The sequence below is a fragment of the Rutidosis leptorrhynchoides genome, chromosome 2, assembly GCF_046630445.1.
Source record: "Rutidosis leptorrhynchoides isolate AG116_Rl617_1_P2 chromosome 2, CSIRO_AGI_Rlap_v1, whole genome shotgun sequence".
Classification (NCBI taxonomy): Eukaryota; Viridiplantae; Streptophyta; class Magnoliopsida; order Asterales; family Asteraceae; genus Rutidosis; species Rutidosis leptorrhynchoides.
This window is the reverse complement of record NC_092334.1, coordinates 494,993,189-495,016,707: the sequence shown is the minus strand read 5'-3', so window position 1 is coordinate 495,016,707 and position 23,519 is coordinate 494,993,189. Positions and strand designations below refer to the sequence as shown.

The 23,519-nt window shown below is 29.8% G+C and overlaps 1 protein-coding gene across 1 annotated transcript; it reads left to right on the top strand.

The window, feature by feature from the left end:
- The first annotated feature begins 5,720 nt into the window (after positions 1 to 5,720).
- LOC139892700 (GDSL esterase/lipase APG-like) lies at positions 5,721 to 8,350 on the top strand. The gene is made up of 5 exons (XM_071875817.1): positions 5,721 to 6,041; positions 6,757 to 6,887; positions 7,067 to 7,300; positions 7,411 to 7,666; positions 7,947 to 8,350. Exons 1-5 carry the CDS (start codon positions 5,786 to 5,788, stop codon positions 8,141 to 8,143), a joined length of 1,074 nt encoding a protein of 357 aa, XP_071731918.1. The 5' UTR covers positions 5,721 to 5,785; the 3' UTR covers positions 8,144 to 8,350.
- The last annotated feature ends 15,169 nt before the right edge of the window (positions 8,351 to 23,519 follow it).

Genomic DNA, 23,519 nt, shown 5'->3' with positions numbered 1-23,519 from the left:
TACTATTTTTTATGTCTTTTAAACGGTTTTTTGACTTATTTCGAACTTTTTATGCGAGTAAATCATAAGGCGCATACTCCATGTACTACTCAATTTGTGCAACAGAAATTAATGAATGATGCATGTTTCGTTTACACACAACATGACGTGTATGTAACTTCGAATCAATATGATATGCTATGTCCAGAATATATACTTTTAAGTCCACTTGTAAAGGGACGTTGTTGAGGCTTTTTAGCTTTAAAACACTCAAAACGTCCTTAATGGAAGCTATGGAACTTCTAAGACCTGGTTAGTTAAAGGAACTATCTTCAATATGTTTATGACTTGGTCCGTTTTTCATAAAACCGCTAGACCGTACGCCCTTTGCTTGACTTAACTATTTTTACCCATATGTCACGCTGTTATCGTTTACATATAATTAACCATTTCAAACTAAGATAACTTAGAAGTTAGTACTATGATGTTCTCACAATGAATTTCAGATCAGTAACAATATATTTTATTGTGACAAGAGAAAAGGTTAAAAAACGATTACAAAATAACTCGATTATAGTGCTTAATATTCTTCATTCAAGAGTAACATGAATAGAGACAACTTTATCCATTTACTATTTACTTATAATGATTGATTGATAAAGTTTTTACATGCACGAATTGAAGGAGTAACACGACATTGTGCACCCATCATCCATGTGTAGAAAGTGAGAGCTTAGCTGTTTTCAAATCGAATTAAATAAAACAAAGCATATGGAAAAGGGTTTTTAATACAATCACATGCATTCGAGGCAATTACTCATCTTCCCAACTACTTCACTCCCTAAATCCCATTTCATTTCAGTTTTTGACTTTCATTATCTTTAGTTCTGTCACAATTTAGGGAAGTGATGATTAATTCAGAAGTTTATATAAACTAAAAGACTGGCACGTGTGAATACTACGAATCAAATTATATATTTTCTAATTTTATATATCGTTTGTATTGAATTTACGTTTCTTCAATTGTGTGTATTCGACTTGTTAAATTATATATAACCACTGACGTGACACCTGGTCAATGACTTGTCAGATGACATTATAAGAAATTCTGACTCCCCGATGCTACCGAGATAAGAGCGAAACAAAAGCGGGAAGGATAAATCCTTTATTTTTTTCCTTTTAGTATGAATCGATAGCCATCAGAATAAAATATATCAAAATTGAAAGTTTGATACACATAATCGAACGCATTATGGGGTCGTAGTTAGATACATTTTCACTCACTAATCCACAAAGTAGAATATATGATATCTCCAAAACAAGACACAATTAAAAAATGATTTTTCTAAAGACTCTTTATAAATATTATCGTTCACACGCTTGAAAACGTTGTAAATAGTAGTTAATTATTATATTTAGCGTGTCAGTTATTCAGAAGTATAATACTTCATTTGGTTATTTAGAAGTATAATACATTAAGATGAGGTTTTTTTTAAGCATTGTACATAGCAGTTAATTATTATAATGTGTTGGTTATTCAGAAGTATAACACATTTAGACGTGTTAACGACAGGACTTTCGTTAGAACACTCGTTACAGAAACATACACTCTAGCTTTTGTGTAAAGTAAGCAGTTGTTCAGTAACTGTTTGATTTGGATGTTTGGTAGACCGAGCAAGTGCATTTGAACGTTTACATTTAATGAACTACTATTTTTATCCTAAAAAAGGTACACAACCTTTTAACGAAATTGAAAATATCTTACTGTAAATTCATCCTTATAGATACGTTTTGGTTGATTCTGCCCCTAAAGGGAAACAACTAACGTAATAAAAGCTCAAAGTATGAGGTACCCAAGTGCCCAAGTTTACTAAGAAATAAAGTTACATGATGTTCTAAGTGTGATTGAATACAAATTAAAACTATGAAAAATGGATTTGAAAATTTTTATACGAAGTATGATTATAACCTACGCAAAAGCTATTTTAGAACCAATTTGGAGACAACTTTCTCTAAACATTCAAAACCATTATACCTAGATAATGTTTATTGTTATTGGTTAAGCCAACAATCTAGTAATCCGGTGCACAAACTCAGGTGACGGAGAGTACCAACACACCCTCCTAAACCACCTTAATGCCCCCACTCGGGTAACAGACATAAACATAAGTTACCATTTATTTTCGGTTAAATTCCCTTTAACCAAAAAAAAAAAAAAAAAAAAAAAAAAAAAAAAAAAAAAGAAATGTTTATTGTTATTGGGGCATTCATCTTTTTTTAAAGTTGAATATGATATATTCAGACGATCACGCGGCCACTTTCATAGATTATATTTATTGTTATTTGGTAAGCAAACAATTGTGATGTATTTATAAATTTATTGGTGAAACTATCACCATTCATTTTTTTTCTTTTTTTAAAAGCCAAAGGATTTTATTACTAAAAAACAATACAACAAGATGGGCTACTAGCAGACCATAGCACCATATCTTATGGGTTTCCGTCTTCTTAGAAATCAAGAATACAGATGTACGAGCCTATAGAACAGATCATGTTCAAGTAAGGTCGTAACTATCACCATTCATAGTAATATGATTATCCTCAATGTGATTTCTTCAACAGAACATTGCCGTTTTATTGAATTTATTTGCTTATGTTAAAATTTTAAAAGTTAACTATTTTAGTTGTAAAAAGCTACAAAATATATAATAGAATTGATTAATAAGTTAAATTGTTTTTATTAAATGAATCCACAATATAATGTGTGGTTAATATTTATTTATAAAAGAAAATGAATGATAATAATAATTGTATTTTAAATTATAAATAGAAATAGATAGTATTTTTACTCCTCTTTATCTTTTGCTTTTATACCACAAATTAGCCAAACCCTAAAGATAAATTTACACATTACTCTATATATCTAAATGATATAGAGCAAATGAATAGTACCTCCATAGTTTCACAAACACTCCTCAAACTTTTTACATTTTCACAATTTAATCTCGTCATTTATAACACTTAACTTTATAGTTTTTACAAACTTACCACATAACTTTCACATTTTATACTTTAACCATTACACTTCTCATTCACTATAAATCGATCTCATAATTTTTACTAAGTAACAACTAAAATGATATAGAGCAAATGAATAGTACCTCCATAGTTTCACAAACACTCCTCAAACTTTTTACATTTTCACAATTTAATCTCGTCATTTATAACACTTAACTTTATAGTTTTTACAAACTTACCACATAACTTTCACATTTTATACTTTAACCATTACACTTCTCATTCACTATAAATCGATCTCATAATTTTTACTAAGTAACAACTATTCATTATTATTATTATTATTATTATTATTATTATTATTATTATTATTATTATTATTATTATTATTATATTATTATTATTATTATTATTATTATTATTATTATTATTATTATTATTAAATCACCGACATAATTTTTCACTTTATTATTGTTTAACTTTTTTTCTTATTATAAATTAACTACGTAATTTATATATATATATATATATATATATATATATATATATATATATATATATATATATATATATATATATATACATCTCTAAAAGACAAAGGCTTTATGAATAGTTCTTTCTAATGCTTTAATCGTTTATACGTCGTGCAAAAAGGTTGTATCCACAATGACACGACACTAAACATTGAGAACCATTATAAACTTTAGAGCGCCAAATGTAAATTCCTAGGGTAAAAAATGTAAACTCCATAGGGGTCTAAAGTTAAAGTTCAAGGGCCAAATCGTAACTTCTTTATTTTTCATAAAACTCCCCAACAAATCTACCTAAATTTTTAACCGCTTTTAAATTTTCATACGACTTGAGATAGGTTTAACCGACATAACCGTTAAATACGAAATAATTTTACGAACCAAACACAACAAATTATATCCGAAACGGAGTCCCGACGCGGAGCTAGGGCTCCTCCACTAGTTATATCTAAAAGTGACTTAAAATAGTGCATAGTGTTAGCTGTTTCAAAAGTAAATTATGTCAATGGTCCCTGTACTTTACACATTATTATACCCCTAGTCCCTAGTTCTTTTAATTATGGTGCAAGTCCCTCTGGTTTTTAGAAACATCACCGATGTTCCAAATGGTAACTTTTGTTACCTTAGCACGTTAAAATATCCCATGTGCTTTGCACTCGATGGGCATAAACGTAATTGTACAAATCATGGGCCTTATAACAACCGGGATCTTGTGTTCGTTTATCAAAGAGAGATGATATATCCAACATTCAAATTACTACATCCACCATCATTTGATGCTATATTCCAAAAATATCCTTCAAAAAACTTTAACAAGAAAGTTGTGTAAGAGATAATTTAAGGGTAATATAGGAAATTTAGGTTGATATATCAAAACTAGGGTTGGATATATCACTTCCCTTTATCAAATTAAGGTTCCTCTCTGATTTAGCGACCATAAAAAGTGCTTGAATGTGCTTATATTTGAAGGTGTAATAACATGTTACACATCTGATTATTTGAAAAGTTCTTGTTACTGCTCAATATAATGACCGGAATTTTTGAAAGAAGTAGAGACAATTGAAGTGATTCAACTAATATTACAGAACATGATATTACTGCACAAACTATATTACAAATGCTTAAATTAGATTTGGAACACAATTATTTGTAGAAAAGAAAATTTATAATAAAAACACTATTACAAACAAAGCAATCCAAAACTGATCATAAGCCTTCGAATTTCATCATCTTTATCACTCAACATTCCGGATAATATCTCATTCGAACAATTTCACCTCTACCGAGAATATGAGCATGTAGAACATTGCAAATTGTAAAATATATCAAGTTTTGGACTATAAATCAACACCATAATGTAATCGCACCTGACATGTATAAAAAATCCACCATGCTTCTTTGCTATACAAGAAGTTCGAATAATTGCATTTCTTCCACTAATACACTTAACCATTTCGATATAATTTGCTTAACGATTGTTGAATTCAAATAACCCTATGTGAATAGAACCCTAAATTTTGAGATGATGTGAATTTAAAGAAAGAAAAGAGGTTTCGTACTAAGAACCCTAAATTGAATTGAATAAACCCTAAGTCTGACGTTGTCGTTTTATATAGTTAACAATTCGTAAAATGACAATTTGGACATCACATGTCAAGCACATGTTTTCAGCTAACGGAGCAAAATAATGGATGTTAAAGATTGGACTAGTGCCAAACAATTTAAAAATCATAGGGACTAACTCCATAATTTTTAAGAATTAGAGACTAGCGGTGTAATTTAAGTAAAACCACAGGGACCATTTGTATAATTTACTCTTGTATTAACTAGTACTCGTGTCATTCATAAAGTCATGAATGAATATTAAAACTCAACCTTGACTAATGAAGTAGGCAAGTTTAAATGAGTTCCTAACGAAACCTTGTAATAATTTTCTATAGTGATCTATAACATAGAAAAATGTCCAAATTATGTGGTTAAATGGTTTGTCTTCCTCAACGTTTGGATAAACGTTAATAAATAAACCGTGTCATCTTTTAACGGAAACCACGCCCAAACTTACAAGCGTTTGACCTCTACACATGTCGACCCAAAACCATGATATATAACTTATCACCCATCTGTATCCCTTTATAATTTACTAGTAATCTTTATTACAACCTCCATTTAATGCACCGTACGTACATCTTTATATAAACAACCAATTAAACCTTCAATCACGCAAATACATTATTTACTTCCATCCCCTAAACAGAAAAATGTCCAAAATGAGACGTGCATCATGGGCGTTAGTTGTTGCATTATTGGGCATTGTTATTACGGCTACGGAAGCACAAGATTCGGCAGCATTAGTTCCGGCCATTATAGCGTTCGGTGACTCAGCCGTAGATGTTGGTAATAACGACTATTTACCAACCATATTTAAAGCTAACTACCCGCCATATGGTCGTGATTTTGCTAACCATCAGCCTACCGGAAGATTTTGCAATGGGAAACTTGCTACCGACATCACTGGTACTTAAATAAAACTTCGAATTAAATAACTAATTAGCTCGAATGGTCATTTTATATGCTATATAATATAGATAATAATAATAATAATAATAATAATAATAATAATAATAATAATAATAATAATAATAATGTCACCAAAATAAAGTCTACTAATTAAACATGTCATTTAGGACTTGGAAGCATCAGTGACGGACTATTATGCATTTCCGTTACTAATTATTGTTTAATCAATTACTTAAGTTTAACAACATAAGTACTTAAATACTAATTTGCGTCTCAAATTTTTTTTATTAAATTTTGTATTTGCTAAAAAAAACTATAGGGTAAATCTTATCAAACTTCTAAATTTAAACTTATTTATTATTCTCAGTTACGTATTTATTAAATAAATTATGTCAAAATTATTTTTGAATGTAAAGTTGACATATATTAAACGTATTTACATATACAAAAAATTTTAATTAACAGTTTTTTTTTTTAGATTGATTGAGTATAAATTAAAGTAACAAAAGAAAAAGTACAGTAAGCGTTAACATCTCGAGTTTACGAATTTTAAGTGATTTGCATTTTATATATTTTAAGGGAAATTGGTTCTTTTTAATCAAATAGAAGGTAAAATTACGTGTTAACATTATAAACTAAAAAACATGCATGATACATGTCTGAAGTAAATTTGAACCATAGATAAAACTAAACTATTAGTATGTTAATGCAGCTGATACCCTTGGATTCACGGCATACCCACCGGCGTATCTCAGCCCGGAAGCTAAAGGAAAGAATCTTCTGATTGGAGCTAATTTTGCGTCTGCCGGATCTGGTTATGATGATAAAACCGCCATTAACAGTGTAAAATTACCAACTTTTTTGGGAGCTCATATTTTAGATGATTATAGCTTTAACCTGTTTTAGATCAAATATTACTCCCTACTTTAGTACTTTATGTACATGCAGTCCCAAATACCCCATTGTTGTTATGTGCTTTTAATGAGGATTAAGTTTTGATACTAAAATTCTGAAATTTGCAGCATGCAATTCCCTTATCATCACAACTGCAGTACTACAAAGAGTATCAAAGTAAGCTAGCACAAGTTGCTGGAAGTAGCAAATCAGCTTCCATAATTAAAGATGCTTTGTACTTAATCAGTGCTGGAAACAGCGATTTCGTTCAGAATTATTATGTTAATCCTTTTATCAACAAAGTCTACACTGCTGACCAATATGGGTCATACTTAGTTGGAATCTTTTCAAGCTTTGTTAAGGTAAATAATTAATTAATTTCATCATGCATTCTTTCTGTTTTGGATTTCTGTTAATATTGGTGTACGTGTTTGGTTAATAATTTAATTTGATTACAAACATACAAAAACAGGATTTGTATGGATTAGGAGCAAGGAGAATTGGGGTGACATCACTCCCACCTTTGGGGTGTTTGCCTGCAGTTAGGACTTTGTTTGGATATCATGAAAAAGGATGTGTATCTAATATTAATACAGATGCTCAAGATTTTAACAAGAAGGTCAATGTAGCTGCAACCCAGCTCGGAAAGCAACTTCCTGGTCTCAAGATTGTTATTTTCGACATATTTCAACCACTTTACGACCTTGTAAAAGATCCTGCTTCTCAAGGTAATAGAATCTGATTGAAAATTTACTAGCAATATACACATTTCGACAAAAAAGTAATGGGTTCGAATCCTTCTGGCCAAAGATTTGAACTTTATATCAAGAAAGTAATGGGTTTGAATCTTTCTGACCAAAGATTTGAACTTTATATCAAAAAAGTAATGGGTTTGAATCTTTCTTGCAAAGATTTGAACTTTATATCAAGAAAGTAATGGGTTTGAATCTTTCTGGCCAAAAGTATAGTTATTTACAATTGATGGTTGGTTTTTGTGTTTTTTTTAAGGTTTTGTGGAGGCTACAAGAGGGTGTTGTGGAACAGGAAAGGTGGAGACTACAATTCTTTTATGCAACCCAAAGTCGATAGGTACATGTAGCAATGCAACTCAGTTCGTGTTTTGGGACAGTGTTCATCCATCTGAAGCTGCTAATCGAGTTCTTGCTGATGCGTTGATCCTACAAGGAATTGCCCTCATCGGTTAATCACCACGTCAATCGCACTTTTTTCTATAATTAACTTTGTATACTTCATGTACAATGTTCTATATTCCAAAAAAGTCTACTTGAGTTTCTATTACTATTTATTACCACTGCTGTTTTTGTTTTTCTGCTTATGTGAAAAATTCATGTCAAATGTAGAAGACCTTTTCAAGATTTTACTGTTATGATTCATAAATTGCAACTCATTTACAAGACTCTACCAAGCTCAAGATCACAAATTTGTTTTAACGTATTTAATATAATTGTGCATCTTTTTACAATAACTTTCTGAATTTCTGTATATGTATGATAAAAAGAAATTGAAACAAAGGGACAAAAATTAAAACAGAGGAAGTGAAGGAGTGCTTCTATGAGACTTGAAGTTAGGCATGACACACGAGTCTTTCAAGGCGTCTGCATATTTAGTAATCTTAGATTTTCGACCACCATAAGATAATGAACAAGATCACAGAGCACCTCGACTGCCATTGCATGCAGCTACCACATTTTATGTGTACCGATATCTATCTATTAAAAAAATTTTGAATCACTATGTCTATGCCTATGTGAGAGTTTTTCTAGCAGACTTAGAAATGTGCTTCAAAGTGTTGCAGACAAAATTAAATTAATTTGCAGAACATAAAAATAAACAATTTTTCACTAATCAGCATACAGACATTTAAGTCACATTTTCTTTAAAGACATGGTCCACAGATCTTTAGATAAAACAATCTTAAAAAATAAACATCACCTTAGTTCACGTTTGCCTTCTTTCTTCAGTTTTTGAACTAGTAGTTGAAAATCCATGATTTCTTTTAAGTTTGGTTCAACTTCTAATTAAATCTTCTTCTTAAGTACTTTTATATTGGCTCGTGCTGCTTGAAGATCCACTACATTTTTCTTATAATCTATCATTTTGGCTTCTAATGTTTTCTTAATTATCAGCTTGTAAACACAAGCTTGATTCTAAACCAAAAATCTTGGCTTCCATTTTATTCAGTTTAAGGTGATTTTGATGCTCCATGACAGCAGTTTCCAGCTCTTTGAAACCATAGTTTTCTAGTAACTCTATCTTCAAGTTACTTTCTCTTTCTTTGAGTATTCTTATCGCATTTCTTAGTCTCTTGATCTCTTGCTCGTGAGTATCCATTTCGATACATGAATGATGCATCTCGTCCTACATCAGTTCAGTTCTAGATTCTCAAGAACGAACGATAATGCCGGCTTCTCTTAATGTTCTCTAAAATAAAATCAGAAAATAGAAACGCAGCTGCAGAATACAGATTTATTTATATTTATACATTTGATAAAAGTCTTCCAGTTTCTTACCTCCAAAAAGTAAACAGCAGTTTTAGAACAAATTCCTTACTCTTCCAATCACTCACTGTTATTTATGAAAATATTTTCCATTGAATGTCAGGCCGTATGAGAAAAAAAAGAAAAAAACAGGTCGCAAGGTTTTTATGTTACGTTTAAGGGTATTAATGGGCCAAAAGCCTTTTTTTCCTAGACGTTTGAACATATAGTGTTTAAAATTGCTTATTGGAGTTTTTTAATTTTTTTAAAAGCTAAAAGCTAATGCAACTAAACAAAGCTAAAAAAATTATAGAATTTTTTGATAAAAATTAAAAGCTAAAAGATTCAAAAAGCTTTAAAAAACTCCAAGAAGCTCTTCGGCAATCATAGCCGTAGTATATATGAAAGGACCCGTTCATACCGATTATAAACGATTCACAATAGTTGATTTCATTGCGAAGTATTTGACCTCTATATTATAAGTTTTACAAATATTGCATTCGTTTTTAAAAGACAAACTTTCATTACAATGAAAGTTGACAGGTATGCATACCATTTCATAATATATCCAAACTATAAATGACTTAATAATAATCTTGTTGAACTCAACGACTCGAATGCAACGTCTTTTGAAATATGTCATGAATGACTCCAGGTAACTCTTTAAAATGAGCAAATGCACAGCGGAATGTTTCTTTCATACCTGAGAATAAACATGCTTAAAAGTGTCAACCAAAAGGTTGGTGAGTTCATTAGTTTATCATAAACAATCATTTCAATATTTTAATAGACCACAAGATTTCATATATTTAACCGCACACATATCTCGTGTACAAAACATGATACACATAACCTGTGTATAAAAATCATTCATATGGTGAACACCTGGTAACCGACCTTAACAAGATGCATATAGAATATCCCCATCATTGTGGGACTCTCATCGGATATGATAAATTCGAAGAAAGCATCCGTAACCCGGATGGGGCTCGTTGGGCCCGATAGATCTATCTTTAGGATTCGCGTCAATTAGGGTGTCTGTTCCCTAATTCTTAGATTACCAGACTAAAAAGGGGCATATTCGGTATGATAATCCAGCCATAGAATGTAGTTTCAATTACTTGTGTCTATTTCGTAAAACAGTTATAAAAGTAGAGCATGTATTCTCAGTCCCAAAAATATATATTGCAAAATCATTTAAAAATGGAGCAAATGAAACTCACAATACGATATTTTGTAGTAAAAATATGCATATGACGATACTGAACAATGCAGGGTTGGCCTCGGATTCACGAACCTATATCAAGTATATATATTAAAACATATAATCACATAATTCCTTTTATTAATTATATAATATTTATATATTAAGTGTTGTAGTTATATAACTAAATTCCAAATAAAATATAGGGTTAAGGTTACTCAAGGTCCATATACTTTTCATTTTGTCCCGATGTAGCCCATATACCCAAAATAAATACTATTATAGTCCATAAACTTTTAAAAAGTGTATCGATGTAGTCCATAGGTAACCTGTTACCGGTTAAACATGTCACATTTTGTTTACATCGATACACTTTTGAAAGTTTATGGCCTACATCGATACACTTTTTGAAAGTATGTGGACTACATCGATACACTTTTTGAAAGTATATGGACTACATCGGGACAAAAAAATGTATACTTTTTTGAAGATCAACAGTTTAAAATCGATCAACCTATTTATCAGGTCAATGGACTACATCGATACACTTTTTAAAAGTTTATGGACTATAATAGTATTTTTTTGGGTATATGGACTACATCGGGACAATATGAAAAGTATATGGACCTTGAGTAGCCTTACCCTTAAAATATATATTCTTTATTTATATAATATGTATTCAGTTATATGTTATATATATATATATATATATATATATATATATATATATATATATATATATATATATATATATATATATATATTGTAAGATATTTAATATTTATACATATAGTTATATTAATCTATATATTGTAATTGGTATTATATCAAAAATCAATAATTTGTTATATGTAATTTTTATATAATTAATGTTAGTATGTTTAATATAAAATTTTACGTAATATAAGTATATAATATTTATTTGTTATATAAAAATAATACTAATTGTGATAAAAATATGATAATTCTAATAATAATAAAAATTGATAATTTTAATAATAATGATAAAATAATAGTGGTAATATTAGTAATAATGATAGTTTTTAATAGTAATAATGAAAATGATAATTTTAATAATAATGATAATAATAATAAAATGATAATTTTACTAATCGTGATAGTTTTAATAAAAATGATAGTTTTAATAAAAATGATAATTTTAATAATAATGATAAACTAATAATAATATTAATAGTCATAATAATATTCGTGTCTAATTCCTAACTTATAATTATGAACTCTATAGTTCTAATTCATAATCATAATCTTTAGCGTACATGTGTTAATATAATTATAATCTTCTTCCATAATCCTGACCATATCATCTTTTATTAACTTCGTAAAATAAATATGTTTATATTATTAACATGTTCATAATCATCATAATAATCTTATTATTAATAATAATAATAATAATAATAATAATAATAATAATAATAATAATAATAATAATAATAATAATAATAATAATAATAATAATAATAATAGTAGTAATAATCATAAATATAAGTAATACTGCCTTTAAAGAGATTATAAGCTTCAAAAAAAACAAAAAAAAACGTTTCTGCCCGAGCTCAAACCCGCGACCTCTCACTAACCCATCAACACCACTAACCACTCATCCATTTCTATATATCTGTTTATATTCGACCCTTATATTCTTTTAACCAATATACGTTTGTCTTTCTTCTTCTTCCTAATCATATATCATCGTGATCTCACACTTATATCATCATCATCATCATTTTCCTCTCACAATCATCATCATTAACAACCGTCTTCACCATCATATCATATTCGTCATCTTCGTCAATATTTCGTATCATCACAGGAACAATTCATTACCAGCTTTTATGATTATCACCATTATATTTAACCCAAGATTACTTCGGCCCACAGGCCCATATTTAAAATGTAGTGACCCGAACTTTTCTATGTTTATATATATTAACTAAAATTGATATTTACATGATTAAGTGTTTCCAACATGTTAAGAAATCAAACTTGTTAAGACTTGATTAATTGAAATAGGTTTCATATAGACAATTGACCACCCAAGTTGACCGGTGATTCACGAACATTAAAACTTGTAAAAACTATATGATGACATATATATATATATATATATATATATATATATATATATATATATATATATATATATATATATATATATATATATATAACTAACATGATAAATGATAAGTAAGCGTATCATTAAGTGTATTAACAATGAACTTCATAGGTAAAAACAAGACTACTAACTTAATGATTTTGAAACGAGACATACATGTAACGATTATCGTTGTAACGATATTTAACTGTATATATATCATACTAAGATATATTATATATCATAATATCATGATAATGTAATAATTTAACATATCTTTAGATATAATAAACAATGAGTTAACAATATTTAACAAGATCGTTAACCTAAAGGTTTCAAAACAACACTTACATGTAACGACTAACGATGACTTAACGACTCAGTTAAAATGTATTTACATGTAGTGTTTTTATATGTATTCATACACTTTTGAAAGACTTCAAGACACTTATCAAAGTACTTCTACTTAACAAAAATGCTCACAATTACATCCTCATTCATTTTCATCAACAATTCTACTCGTATGCACTCGTATTTGTACTCGTACAATACACAGCTTCTAAATGTATTTACTATTGGTATATACACTCCAACGATCAGCTCTTAGCAGTCCATGTGAGTCACCTAACCATGTGGGAACCATCATTTAACATCTAGCATGAAATATCTCACAAAATAACAAACTAATGGAGCCTATATGATGTATGAAAGTTCACGTGAATGGAAGGGTACACAAGCACATTCATTTTCAATTTTTCTTGAATCAAATTACTCTCTCTCAAGTGTTACTTTGTTCTAAGTGTTCTTCATCATCTTCAACAAAATCTAGCTCAATCTAGTTCATAAATCCATACATAAACCAAGTTATAAAACAACTACTCAAGAACACACCAACAACACTTCCAAGTTTGCTAGCTTACTTCCAATCTTGCAAATCCACTTTGAGTGATCATCCAACCTCAAGAAATCTTTCTTATTTACAGTAAGATATCTTTCTAATACAAGGTAATACTCATATTCAAACTTTGATTCAATTCCTATAACTATAACAATCTTACTTTTAGTAGAAATCTTACTTGAACTTGTTTTCGTGTCATGATTCTACTTCAAGAACTTTCAAGCCATCCAAGGATCCTTTGAAACTAGATCTATTTTTCTTATTTACAGTAGGTTTATCCACAAAACCTGAGGTAGTAATGATGTTCATAACATCATTCGATTCATATATATAAAACTACCTTATTCGAAGGTTTAAACTTGTAATCACTAGAACATAGTTTAGTTAATTCTAAACTTGTTCGTAAACAAAAGTTAATCCTTCTAACTTGACTTTTAAAATCAACTAAACACATGTTCTATATCTATATGATATGCTAACTTAATGATTTAAAACCTGAAAACATGAAAAACACCGTAAAACTGGATATACGCCGTCGTAGTAACACCGCGGGCTGTTTTGGGTTAGTTAATTAAAAACTATGTTAAACTTTGATTTAAAAGTTGTTCTTCTGGGAAAATGATTTTTCTTATGAACATGAAACTATATCCAAAAATCATGGTTAAACTCAAAGTGGAAGTATGTTTTCCAAAATGGTCACTAGATGTCGTTCTTTCAACTGAAATGACTACCTTTAAAAAAACGACTTGTAACCTGTATTTTCGACTATAAACTTATACCTTTTCTGTTTAGATTCATAAACTTAAGTTCAATATGAAACCATAACAACTTGAAACACTCAAAACGGATTTAAAACGAAGAAGTTATGGGTAAAACAAGATTGGATAATTTTTCTTGTTGTAGCTACGTGAAAATTGGTAACAAAACTATATTAATCATATCCTAGCTAACTCATATTGTATTATACATGTATTCTAATATATTATGTAATCTTGGGATACCATAGACACGTATGCAAATATTTTGACATATCATATCGACCCATGTATATATATTATTTGGAACAACCATAGACACTCTATATGCAGTAATGTTGGAGTTAGCTATACAGGGTTGAGGTTGATTCCAAAAATATATATACTTTGAGTTGTGATCTAGCCTGAGATGTGTATATACTGGGTCGTGGATTGATTCAATATAATATATATCGATTTATTTCTGTTCATCTAACTGTGGACAACTAGTTGTAGATTACTAACGAGGACACCTGACTTAATAAACTTAAAACAGTAAAATGTATTAAAAATATTGTAAATATATTTTGAACATACTTTGATATATATGTACATATTTGTTATAGGTTCGTGAATCGACCAGTGGCCAAGTCTTACTTCCCGACGAAGTAAAAATCTGTGAAAGTGAGTTATAGTCCCACTTTTAAAATCTAATATTTTGGGATGAGAATACATGCAATTTTATAAATGTGTTATGAAATAGACACAAGTAAATGAAACTACATTATATGGGTGAATGATCGAAGCTGAATATGCCCCTTTTTGCTTGGTAGCCTAAGAATTAGTAAACTGATCTACTAATTGACGAGAATCCTAAAGATAGATCTATTGGGCCTAACGAACCCCATCCAAAGTACCAGATGCTTTAGTACTTCGAATTCGTTTTTATCATGTCCGAAGGATTTCTCGGAATGAAAGGGGATATTCTTATATGCATCTTGTTAATGTCGGTTACCAGGTGTTCACCATATGAATGATTTTTATTTCTATGTATGGGATGTATATTGAAATATGAAATCTTGTGGTCTATTATTATGATTTGATAATATATAGGTTAAACCTATAACTCACCAACATTTTTGTTGACGTTTTAAGCATGTTTATTCTCAGGTGATTATTAAGAGCTTCCACTGTTACATACTAAAATAAGGACAAGATTTGGAGTCCATGCTTGTATGATATTGTGTAAAAACTGCATTCAAGAAACTTATTTTTGATGTAATATATTCTTATTGTAAACCATTATGTAATGATCGTGTGTAAACGGTATATTTTAGATTATCATTATTTGATAATCTACGTAATGCTTTTTAAACCTTTATCGATAAAATAAAGGTTATCGTTGTTTTAAAAATGAATGCAGTCTTTGAAAAACGTCTCATATAGAGGTCAAAACCTCGCGACGATATCAATTAATATGGAACGTTTATAATCAATATGAACGGGACATTTCAGTTGGTATCCGAGCGTTGGTCTTAGAGAACCAGAAATTTGCATTAGTGTGTCTTATCGAGTTGTTAGGATACATTAGTGAGTCTGGACTTCGACCGTGTTTTCTTTAAACACAATTGCTTAACACTTTTGTTGGAAACTATATATTATTAACATGTAAATATTATGTGATATATTAACCTCTTAATATATTTGATATTGTGTGATAGATGTCTACCACTAGTACAAATCCCATCGACTCACCTGATAATAATGAAGTGTCGAATATAATTTAGAAAGATTCACAAATTTCCGAAGAAGAACTGGAAGAGGAGGAACCGGAAGAAGAGGAACCGGTAGAGGAAGAACCGGAAGAAGAGGAACTGGAAGAGAAGGAACTGGAGGAGGAAGAACCGGAAGAATAAGAGGTTCCGGAGGAAGAAATATTGATACCTACAGTAAATCGGTTAAATAAAAGAAAATCCTCAACCAACGGATCAAAGTCAATAATGGCCAATGGTGTTTCCGTCGAGGAAGCAAAATATTGGGAAGATTACCAATTTTCCGATGAATCGGATCCCGATGAGGATTCCGATGATGTTATAGAAATTACCTCGACCTAATTTAGCAAATCAAAAGAAAATAATAGGGGAAAAGGTATAAAAATAGAGAAACCTGATTCCAACCCCGATGAACTTTATATGTACCGGCAACGTCTGTATTTCCTAAATTGTAACAATAACCCGGGAACCTCTAAACCACCAGGTTTTTCTAAACCATTGTGGAAAACGACGGCTCGTATTAGAGGAAAACCATATGTCCCTAGAAAATTAGGAAAATGAACCAAGTCCGAAGAAGAAGAAACCAGTGATTCAGAGTAGAGAGTTGTAATCATGTTGTGTATTATATGTATTGTAGTGTGCTTGTACTTTTATGTTCTATGTAAAAATTGCTTGTATTGTTTGTTAATTATCTTTTACGAATCTAATCCTTGTCTATTTTACAGTATAAAAACAAAATGGGCGTTAAGGGTAGACAACCGAATAATTTAGAAGACCTACCAGAGGATATGATTGAGGAAATCTTGTCTAGAGTCGGTCAGAATTCATCAGCACATTTAGTTATGGCGAAATTAACTTGTCAAACATTAGAAAGACTTTCCAGAAATGCCTTAGTTTATAAAAGGCTTTCCTTTGATAGGTGGGGTATATCACATTGGGGAGACCGTAAGTTACGTCGTGTTTTCTTTAAAGCGTTAAATGCGGGGAACCCAAATGCAATTTTACGCTATGGGTTAAGAACCTATTTTGACTCAACATATCCTAACATAGGATTTCGTGAGTTAGAAAGAGCTTCTAACATGCAACATAAAGAAGCATGTTATACTTACGGGTTTGTGATGTTCGCTTCTTACCAAAGTGAGAAAAAGAACATCGGGTTACAACTTTTAAATAAAACCTTCCCACAAGTGACAGATTCAGTGGTTGGGGTGAGAAACAATGTTTTTAGATTATTACGGGGCTGTTGGACATTATGAAACCCTCGTCCTTTTGACGACATTACAACATGCTGCCTAGCTAATGGTCATAACGGTTACTTTCCACAAGATCAAGGATGGGAAGTCGTCTTAGTAAAACCAAAATGCATGACTTGTTTCTGGACTTATGAATTACGTGTCTTTATTTCTTTTGCTGAACAACTTGCGTATTAACTAGAATTGCCTTTATAGCTGCCGAGTAGCCAAGTTATTATGTGTTATATTTCACCCTATATGTATAATAGCGGTATTGTAAGTTTGTAATGTATTGTATAAAGTTTGAACGCGAAATATTATTGTAATAAGTTTTTCATATAGAATCGTAGTAGTTGAATTGTATAATAGCTACTAAGTATGAACTTAACGGGTAGGTACTACCTGAATTAAAACTTTAAAACGCTAATATGAAGAAAAAGCTTTTATAAATGAGTTCATACTATGCTACGAAATACTATTGACTACTCTTAAAATTCTATATGATTAACTTGATTCTTTTGGGCTATTTTTGAAGGAAATGGCACCGGCGACTCGTCAGAATTTGAACATGAGCGAGGAAGACTTCCGTGTTTTCCTTGCAGCAAAAATAGCCGCAGTACAGGCTGCGATGCAAAATAACAATAACTCTGGATCTAGTAGGGGAACTAATTTCACAAGAAACCGTGTAGGATGCTCCTATAAAGAATTCACTGCCTGCAAACCTTTGAAATTTGATGGAACCGAAGGACCAATTGGATTGAAACGGTGGACCGAGAAGGTCGAATCGGTGTTTGCCATAAGTAAGTGTACTGAAGAGGACAAAGTTAAGTACACTACGCATACCTTCACAGGTACTGCGTTAACGTGGTGGAACACCTATCTTGAACAGGTAGGACAAAATGCTGCTTACGCACTACCGTGGTCGGCATTCAAGCAATTGATGAACGAGCAGTACCGTCCTAGAAACGAAGTCAATAAGCTCAAGGTAGAGCTTAGAGAGTTATGAACACAAGGGTTCGACATTACCACATATGAACGAAGATTCACAGAGTTGTGCCTATTGTGTCCAGGAACGTTCGAAGATGAAGAAGAGAAGATCGACGCGTTTATAAAAGGGTTACCAGTAAGGATTCAAGAAGTTGTGAGTTCACACGAGCCCGCTTCCATACAAATGGCAAGTCGAATGGCTCATAAACTCATAAATCAGATTGAGGGAAGAATTAAAGAACATGCGGCCGAAGAAGCCAACATGAAACAACTCAAGAGGAAGTGGGAGGAAAACGGTGACAAGAATCACCAGTACAACAATAATAACAATTACAACCACAATCGCAACAACTATCCCAACAACCTTAACAACAATCGCAATAATAACCGCAATCCTAATAATAATTACAACAAACATCCCAACAAAAACAACAACAACAATTACAACAACCGTTCCAACAACAATAACAATCCCAACAACAACCTCAATAACAACAACGGCAACAAAAACTAAAATCAGCCATGTCATAGGTGTGAAGAAAATCACCCGGGGTTTTGCATGACATTTTGCAACAGGTGTAAAAGAAATGGTCATACCGTGACAAAGTGTGAGCTTTACGGACCAAGGTTTTACAGAACTAACCGAACAAATAGTGTCGGAACAGGTAATGCCGGAACGAATAGTGCCGGAGCAAGTAATACCAATGCTGTTTGTTATAAATGTGGAAAACCAGGCCATATTATTAGAAATTGCCCAAAACAGGGGAATACTAATGGGCAGGGCCGCGGAAGAGTTTTCAATATTAATGTGGCAGAAGCACAGGAAGACCCGGAGCTTGTTACGGGTACGTTTCTTATTGACGATAAATCTGCTTATGTTTTATTTGATTTGGGTGCGGATAGAAGGTATATGAGTAGAGATTTTTGTGATAAATTAAGTTGTCCATTGACGCCTTTGGATAGTAAATTTTTACTCGAATTAGTAAACGGTAAATTAATTTCATTAGATAATATATGTCGGGGTAGAGAAATTAAACTGGGGGATGAAACGTTTAAAATTGATTTAATACCTGTCGAGTTAGGGAGTTTTGATGTAATAATTGGCATAGACTGGTTGAAAAAGGTGAGAGCAGAGGTCGTTTATTACAAAAATGCGAATCGCATTGTGTGTGAAAAAGGAAAACCTTTAATGGTGTACGGAGAATGTGACAACCCGGAAATTTCCAACCAAATTTAAACTTTAATCTTTATATGTTTTCGACACCAGAAATTTCCAACCAAATTTAAACTTTAATCTTTATATGTTTCCGACACGATAAGCAATATTTGTTAAGTTAAATTTCAAGAATTTTAAACTATGTTCATACATTCATTCAACCTCGACCAAGTTCCAACGATTCACGAACCATTAAACGAATATGATTATATATGTATATGTGTATATATATTATAACTTGAAACGTAAACAAAATATTAGATTAAATACTTTATATGATTGTATCTGTTTCAAAATGTTTATCAATGGAACTAGAAGATAAGATCAAATGATTGAATTATCAGATATATTGAATTATGATTACAAGTCTCTGTTGAAAGGCCCACGTTGATTTGAGAAATCTTTCCATTTTAACAATATTCGGAAAATGGTAAAGTGATTTATAAATAAGAACAAATTGTCAATCATTAAGAACTAGACAAAGGATAGTGGAAGATTGAATCTCATAAAGACTCGATTGATCTATTTAGTTTCAAACGTACAAAAACGTTTTCAGTTTAAAAAGAACTTTATTATTAAAATGTATATAACTTTTATAAATATCTAGAATCACTTTTGACAACTCATTACTTAACTAGTATGATAAAGATAACGATATTTATATTTTATTTTATTAAATATATATAATGATTTAAATTAATATTATATATATTTATACGCATATTATACGTACATAGTTTTATACTTTTACTATACTTAAACTTTACATTTACTTTATTTTTACTTTACTTTAACTTTAATAATTCACTTTAATAATTCATACTTTAATAATTCACTTTAATAATTCATACTTTAATAATTCACTTTAATAATTCATACTTTAATAATTCACTTTAATAATTCATACTTTAATAATTCACTTTAATAATTCAAAAATCTATTATAAATAGAATTCAATAGGTTTCATTATTTCATAGAAACTTGAAAATATTTTTCTCTAAACTCTCTCAATCGATTTACATATATATATGTACTCCGTATTATTTCAAGATATTATTAGTATACATAAAATATTACGACGGAGTGCTGTCCGAGTGATTTCGAAATTGTTTTTCGAGTAGGATAGGATTAAGGAAATTATGGGTTATAGCTATGGAGGTGATTGAGTATGGTTCATGGGTATGCTCGTGAGGTCAATATAGTGTTTATCATTTCCGTTGCATCTACGTACCTTTCCTGCAATATTGAATCTCAATATTGATATGTGAGTACTCATAATTTAACTTTTACATACTAATAGTGTATCCCTGACTAGTGCTCGAGTATTTAGGATTATGCATGCTTGTACTTTTGATATTGCCCTTAGACAAGTTAGGTTGAATCTTGAATTAGTTACACTTGCGGTTGAGATAAGGTATAAGATATGCATGTCATTGGAAAGCTAGCGAAAAATTAAGAACTTTTCCTTTAGATATCGAATGGTTTCGATGAACGGATTAGAAGTTATAATCAATTGAATTTTCGATATTTTTATTAAAAATGATTATTATTATCGTCGTTCTAGTTTTATCTTATTATTATCATTATTATTATCTTTATCAATAAAAGGTATTTATCATTAAAAATTGTTATTTTTTTAATTATTACTATCGTTATTATCGTTAAAGTTATAATTAGTATTATTATTATTATTATCCAATTATTATTATTATTATTATTATTATTATTATTATTATTATTATTATTATTATTATTATTATTATTATTATTATTATTATTATTATCATTATTAATATATATATCATTATTTAAAAATGGTTATTGTTATTGTTATTATTATTATTACTATATTATTATTAAGATAATTATTAGTATTATCGTTAATAATTTTATAGTAACTATCATTATTAATATTAGTGTAATTAAAACAAATATTTGTAACACCTAATTATTTTGATTACTATTATTATCATTATTATGAACACGATATAAAAGACGATTAAAAGCTATTAAACGAAACGATTAGGAAATAATGAGTAAGAGTATCATGATGAAATTAAAATATTATAAGATATTGATTTAGATAAAATTATCGTTCTTATTTTTTTTATCATTACTATTATTATTAAAAGTATCGTTAGTATTAAAACTATCATTTTAACAAAAATTATCATTTTAATAGAAATGTCATTGTTACTATAAAATATCATTATTATTATTATTTAAATAGAATTATTATTTTAAAGATAATATTAAAAATTATCGTAAATATTAAAGTTATCATAATTAGAATTATCGTTTTATCATAATGTCATCTTAGTAATTATAAATATTGATATTTTTATAATAATAATTATTATTATAAAATAATATAACTTTTACTTACTATCATTATAGATATTATTTTATCAAATAAATATGTGATACAAACATATTTTACTACGTGTAATAACTTACTTTAATAATACCTATCATATTATCTTTATGATATTAAATGAACCCTATAAATTTTATTACTTAATATATATAAAAGTATATTTTATTATATAAATTTAATATAAAAATTTATTTATTAATAAATAAATTATATTATTTACTCTAATAAATCTTTTAAAAATATTTAAAAATATAAAACGACGATATTTAAACTATATATTAATCATGTATAGATTTTTGGAAATTATTTTGAGTCAAATTTACTTTTGTTGACTTTTTCATATTAGTCTCGAGCATTAGGATTGTGGTACACTATGACTTGACCTAATTTGTTAGACAAATATTGACCAACACATAAATATATATAATTAATTTAGGTTCGTGAATCCGAGACCAACCTTGTACTTGTTCAATGACGTTATATGTGTTTTTACTACGAAATATAGTATGGTGAGTTTCATTTGATTCCCTTTTACTCTTTACATTTTTAGGACTGAGAATACATGCAAATGCTTTATTAACTGTTTTACAATATTTATATGAGTGAGTTTCATTTGCCTTTTTACCATTTATATTTTTGGGCTGAGAATACATGCGCAATTTTTATAAATGTTTTACGAAATAGACACAAGTAATTGAAACTACATTATATGGTTGAATTATCGAAATCGAATATGCCCTTTTTATTAAGTCTGGTAATCTAAGAATTAGGGAACAGACACCCTAATTGACGCGAACTCTAAAGGTAGATCTATTGGGCCTAACAAACCCCATCCAAAGTAACGGATGCTTTAGTACTTCGAAATTTATATCATGTCCGAAGGAGGATCCCGGAATGATAGGGGATATTCTTATATGTATCTAGTTAATGTCGGTTACCAGGTGTTCACCATATGAATGATTTTTTTTGTCTCTATGCATGGGACGTATATTTATGAGAACTGGAAATGAAATTCTTGTGGTCTATTAAAATGATGGAAATAAATGATTATGATAAACTAATGAACTCACCAACCTTTTGGTTGACATTTAAAGCATGTTTATTCTCAGGTGTTAAAGAAATCTTCCGCTGTGCATTTGCTCTTTTTAAAGATATTACTTGGAGTCTTTCATAGCATATTTCGAAGAACGTTGCATTCGAGTCATTGAGTTCATCAAAAATTATTATTAAATCAATTTATAGTTGGATAGTGGATATTATGAAATGGTATGCATGCCTGTCAATTTTTGATGTAAAGAAAGTTTGTCTTTTAAAAACAAATGCAATGTTTGTAAAATGTATCATATAGAGGTCAAATACCTCGCAATGTAATCAACTATTGTGAATCGTTTATAATGTATATGAACGGGTCCTTTCAGTTGGTATCAGAGCGGTGGTCTTAGCGAACCAGGTCTGCATTAGTGTGTCTAACTGATAAGTCGATAGGATGCATTAGTGAGTCTGGACTTCGACCGTGTCTGCATGTCAAAAGTTTTGCTTATCATTTTGTG

Bases quoted from the DNA above. Each gene is read 5' to 3' on its own strand.
- LOC139892700 (XM_071875817.1), top strand. From the start codon at position 5,786: ATGTCCAAAATGAGACGTGCATCATGGGCGTTAGTTGTTGCATTATTG. The intron at 6,888-7,066 runs GTAAAATTACCA...TGAAATTTGCAG, and splicing joins ATAAAACCGCCATTAACAGT to CATGCAATTCCCTTATCATC. The intron at 7,667-7,946 runs GTAATAGAATCT...GTTTTTTTTAAG, and splicing joins AAAAGATCCTGCTTCTCAAG to GTTTTGTGGAGGCTACAAGA.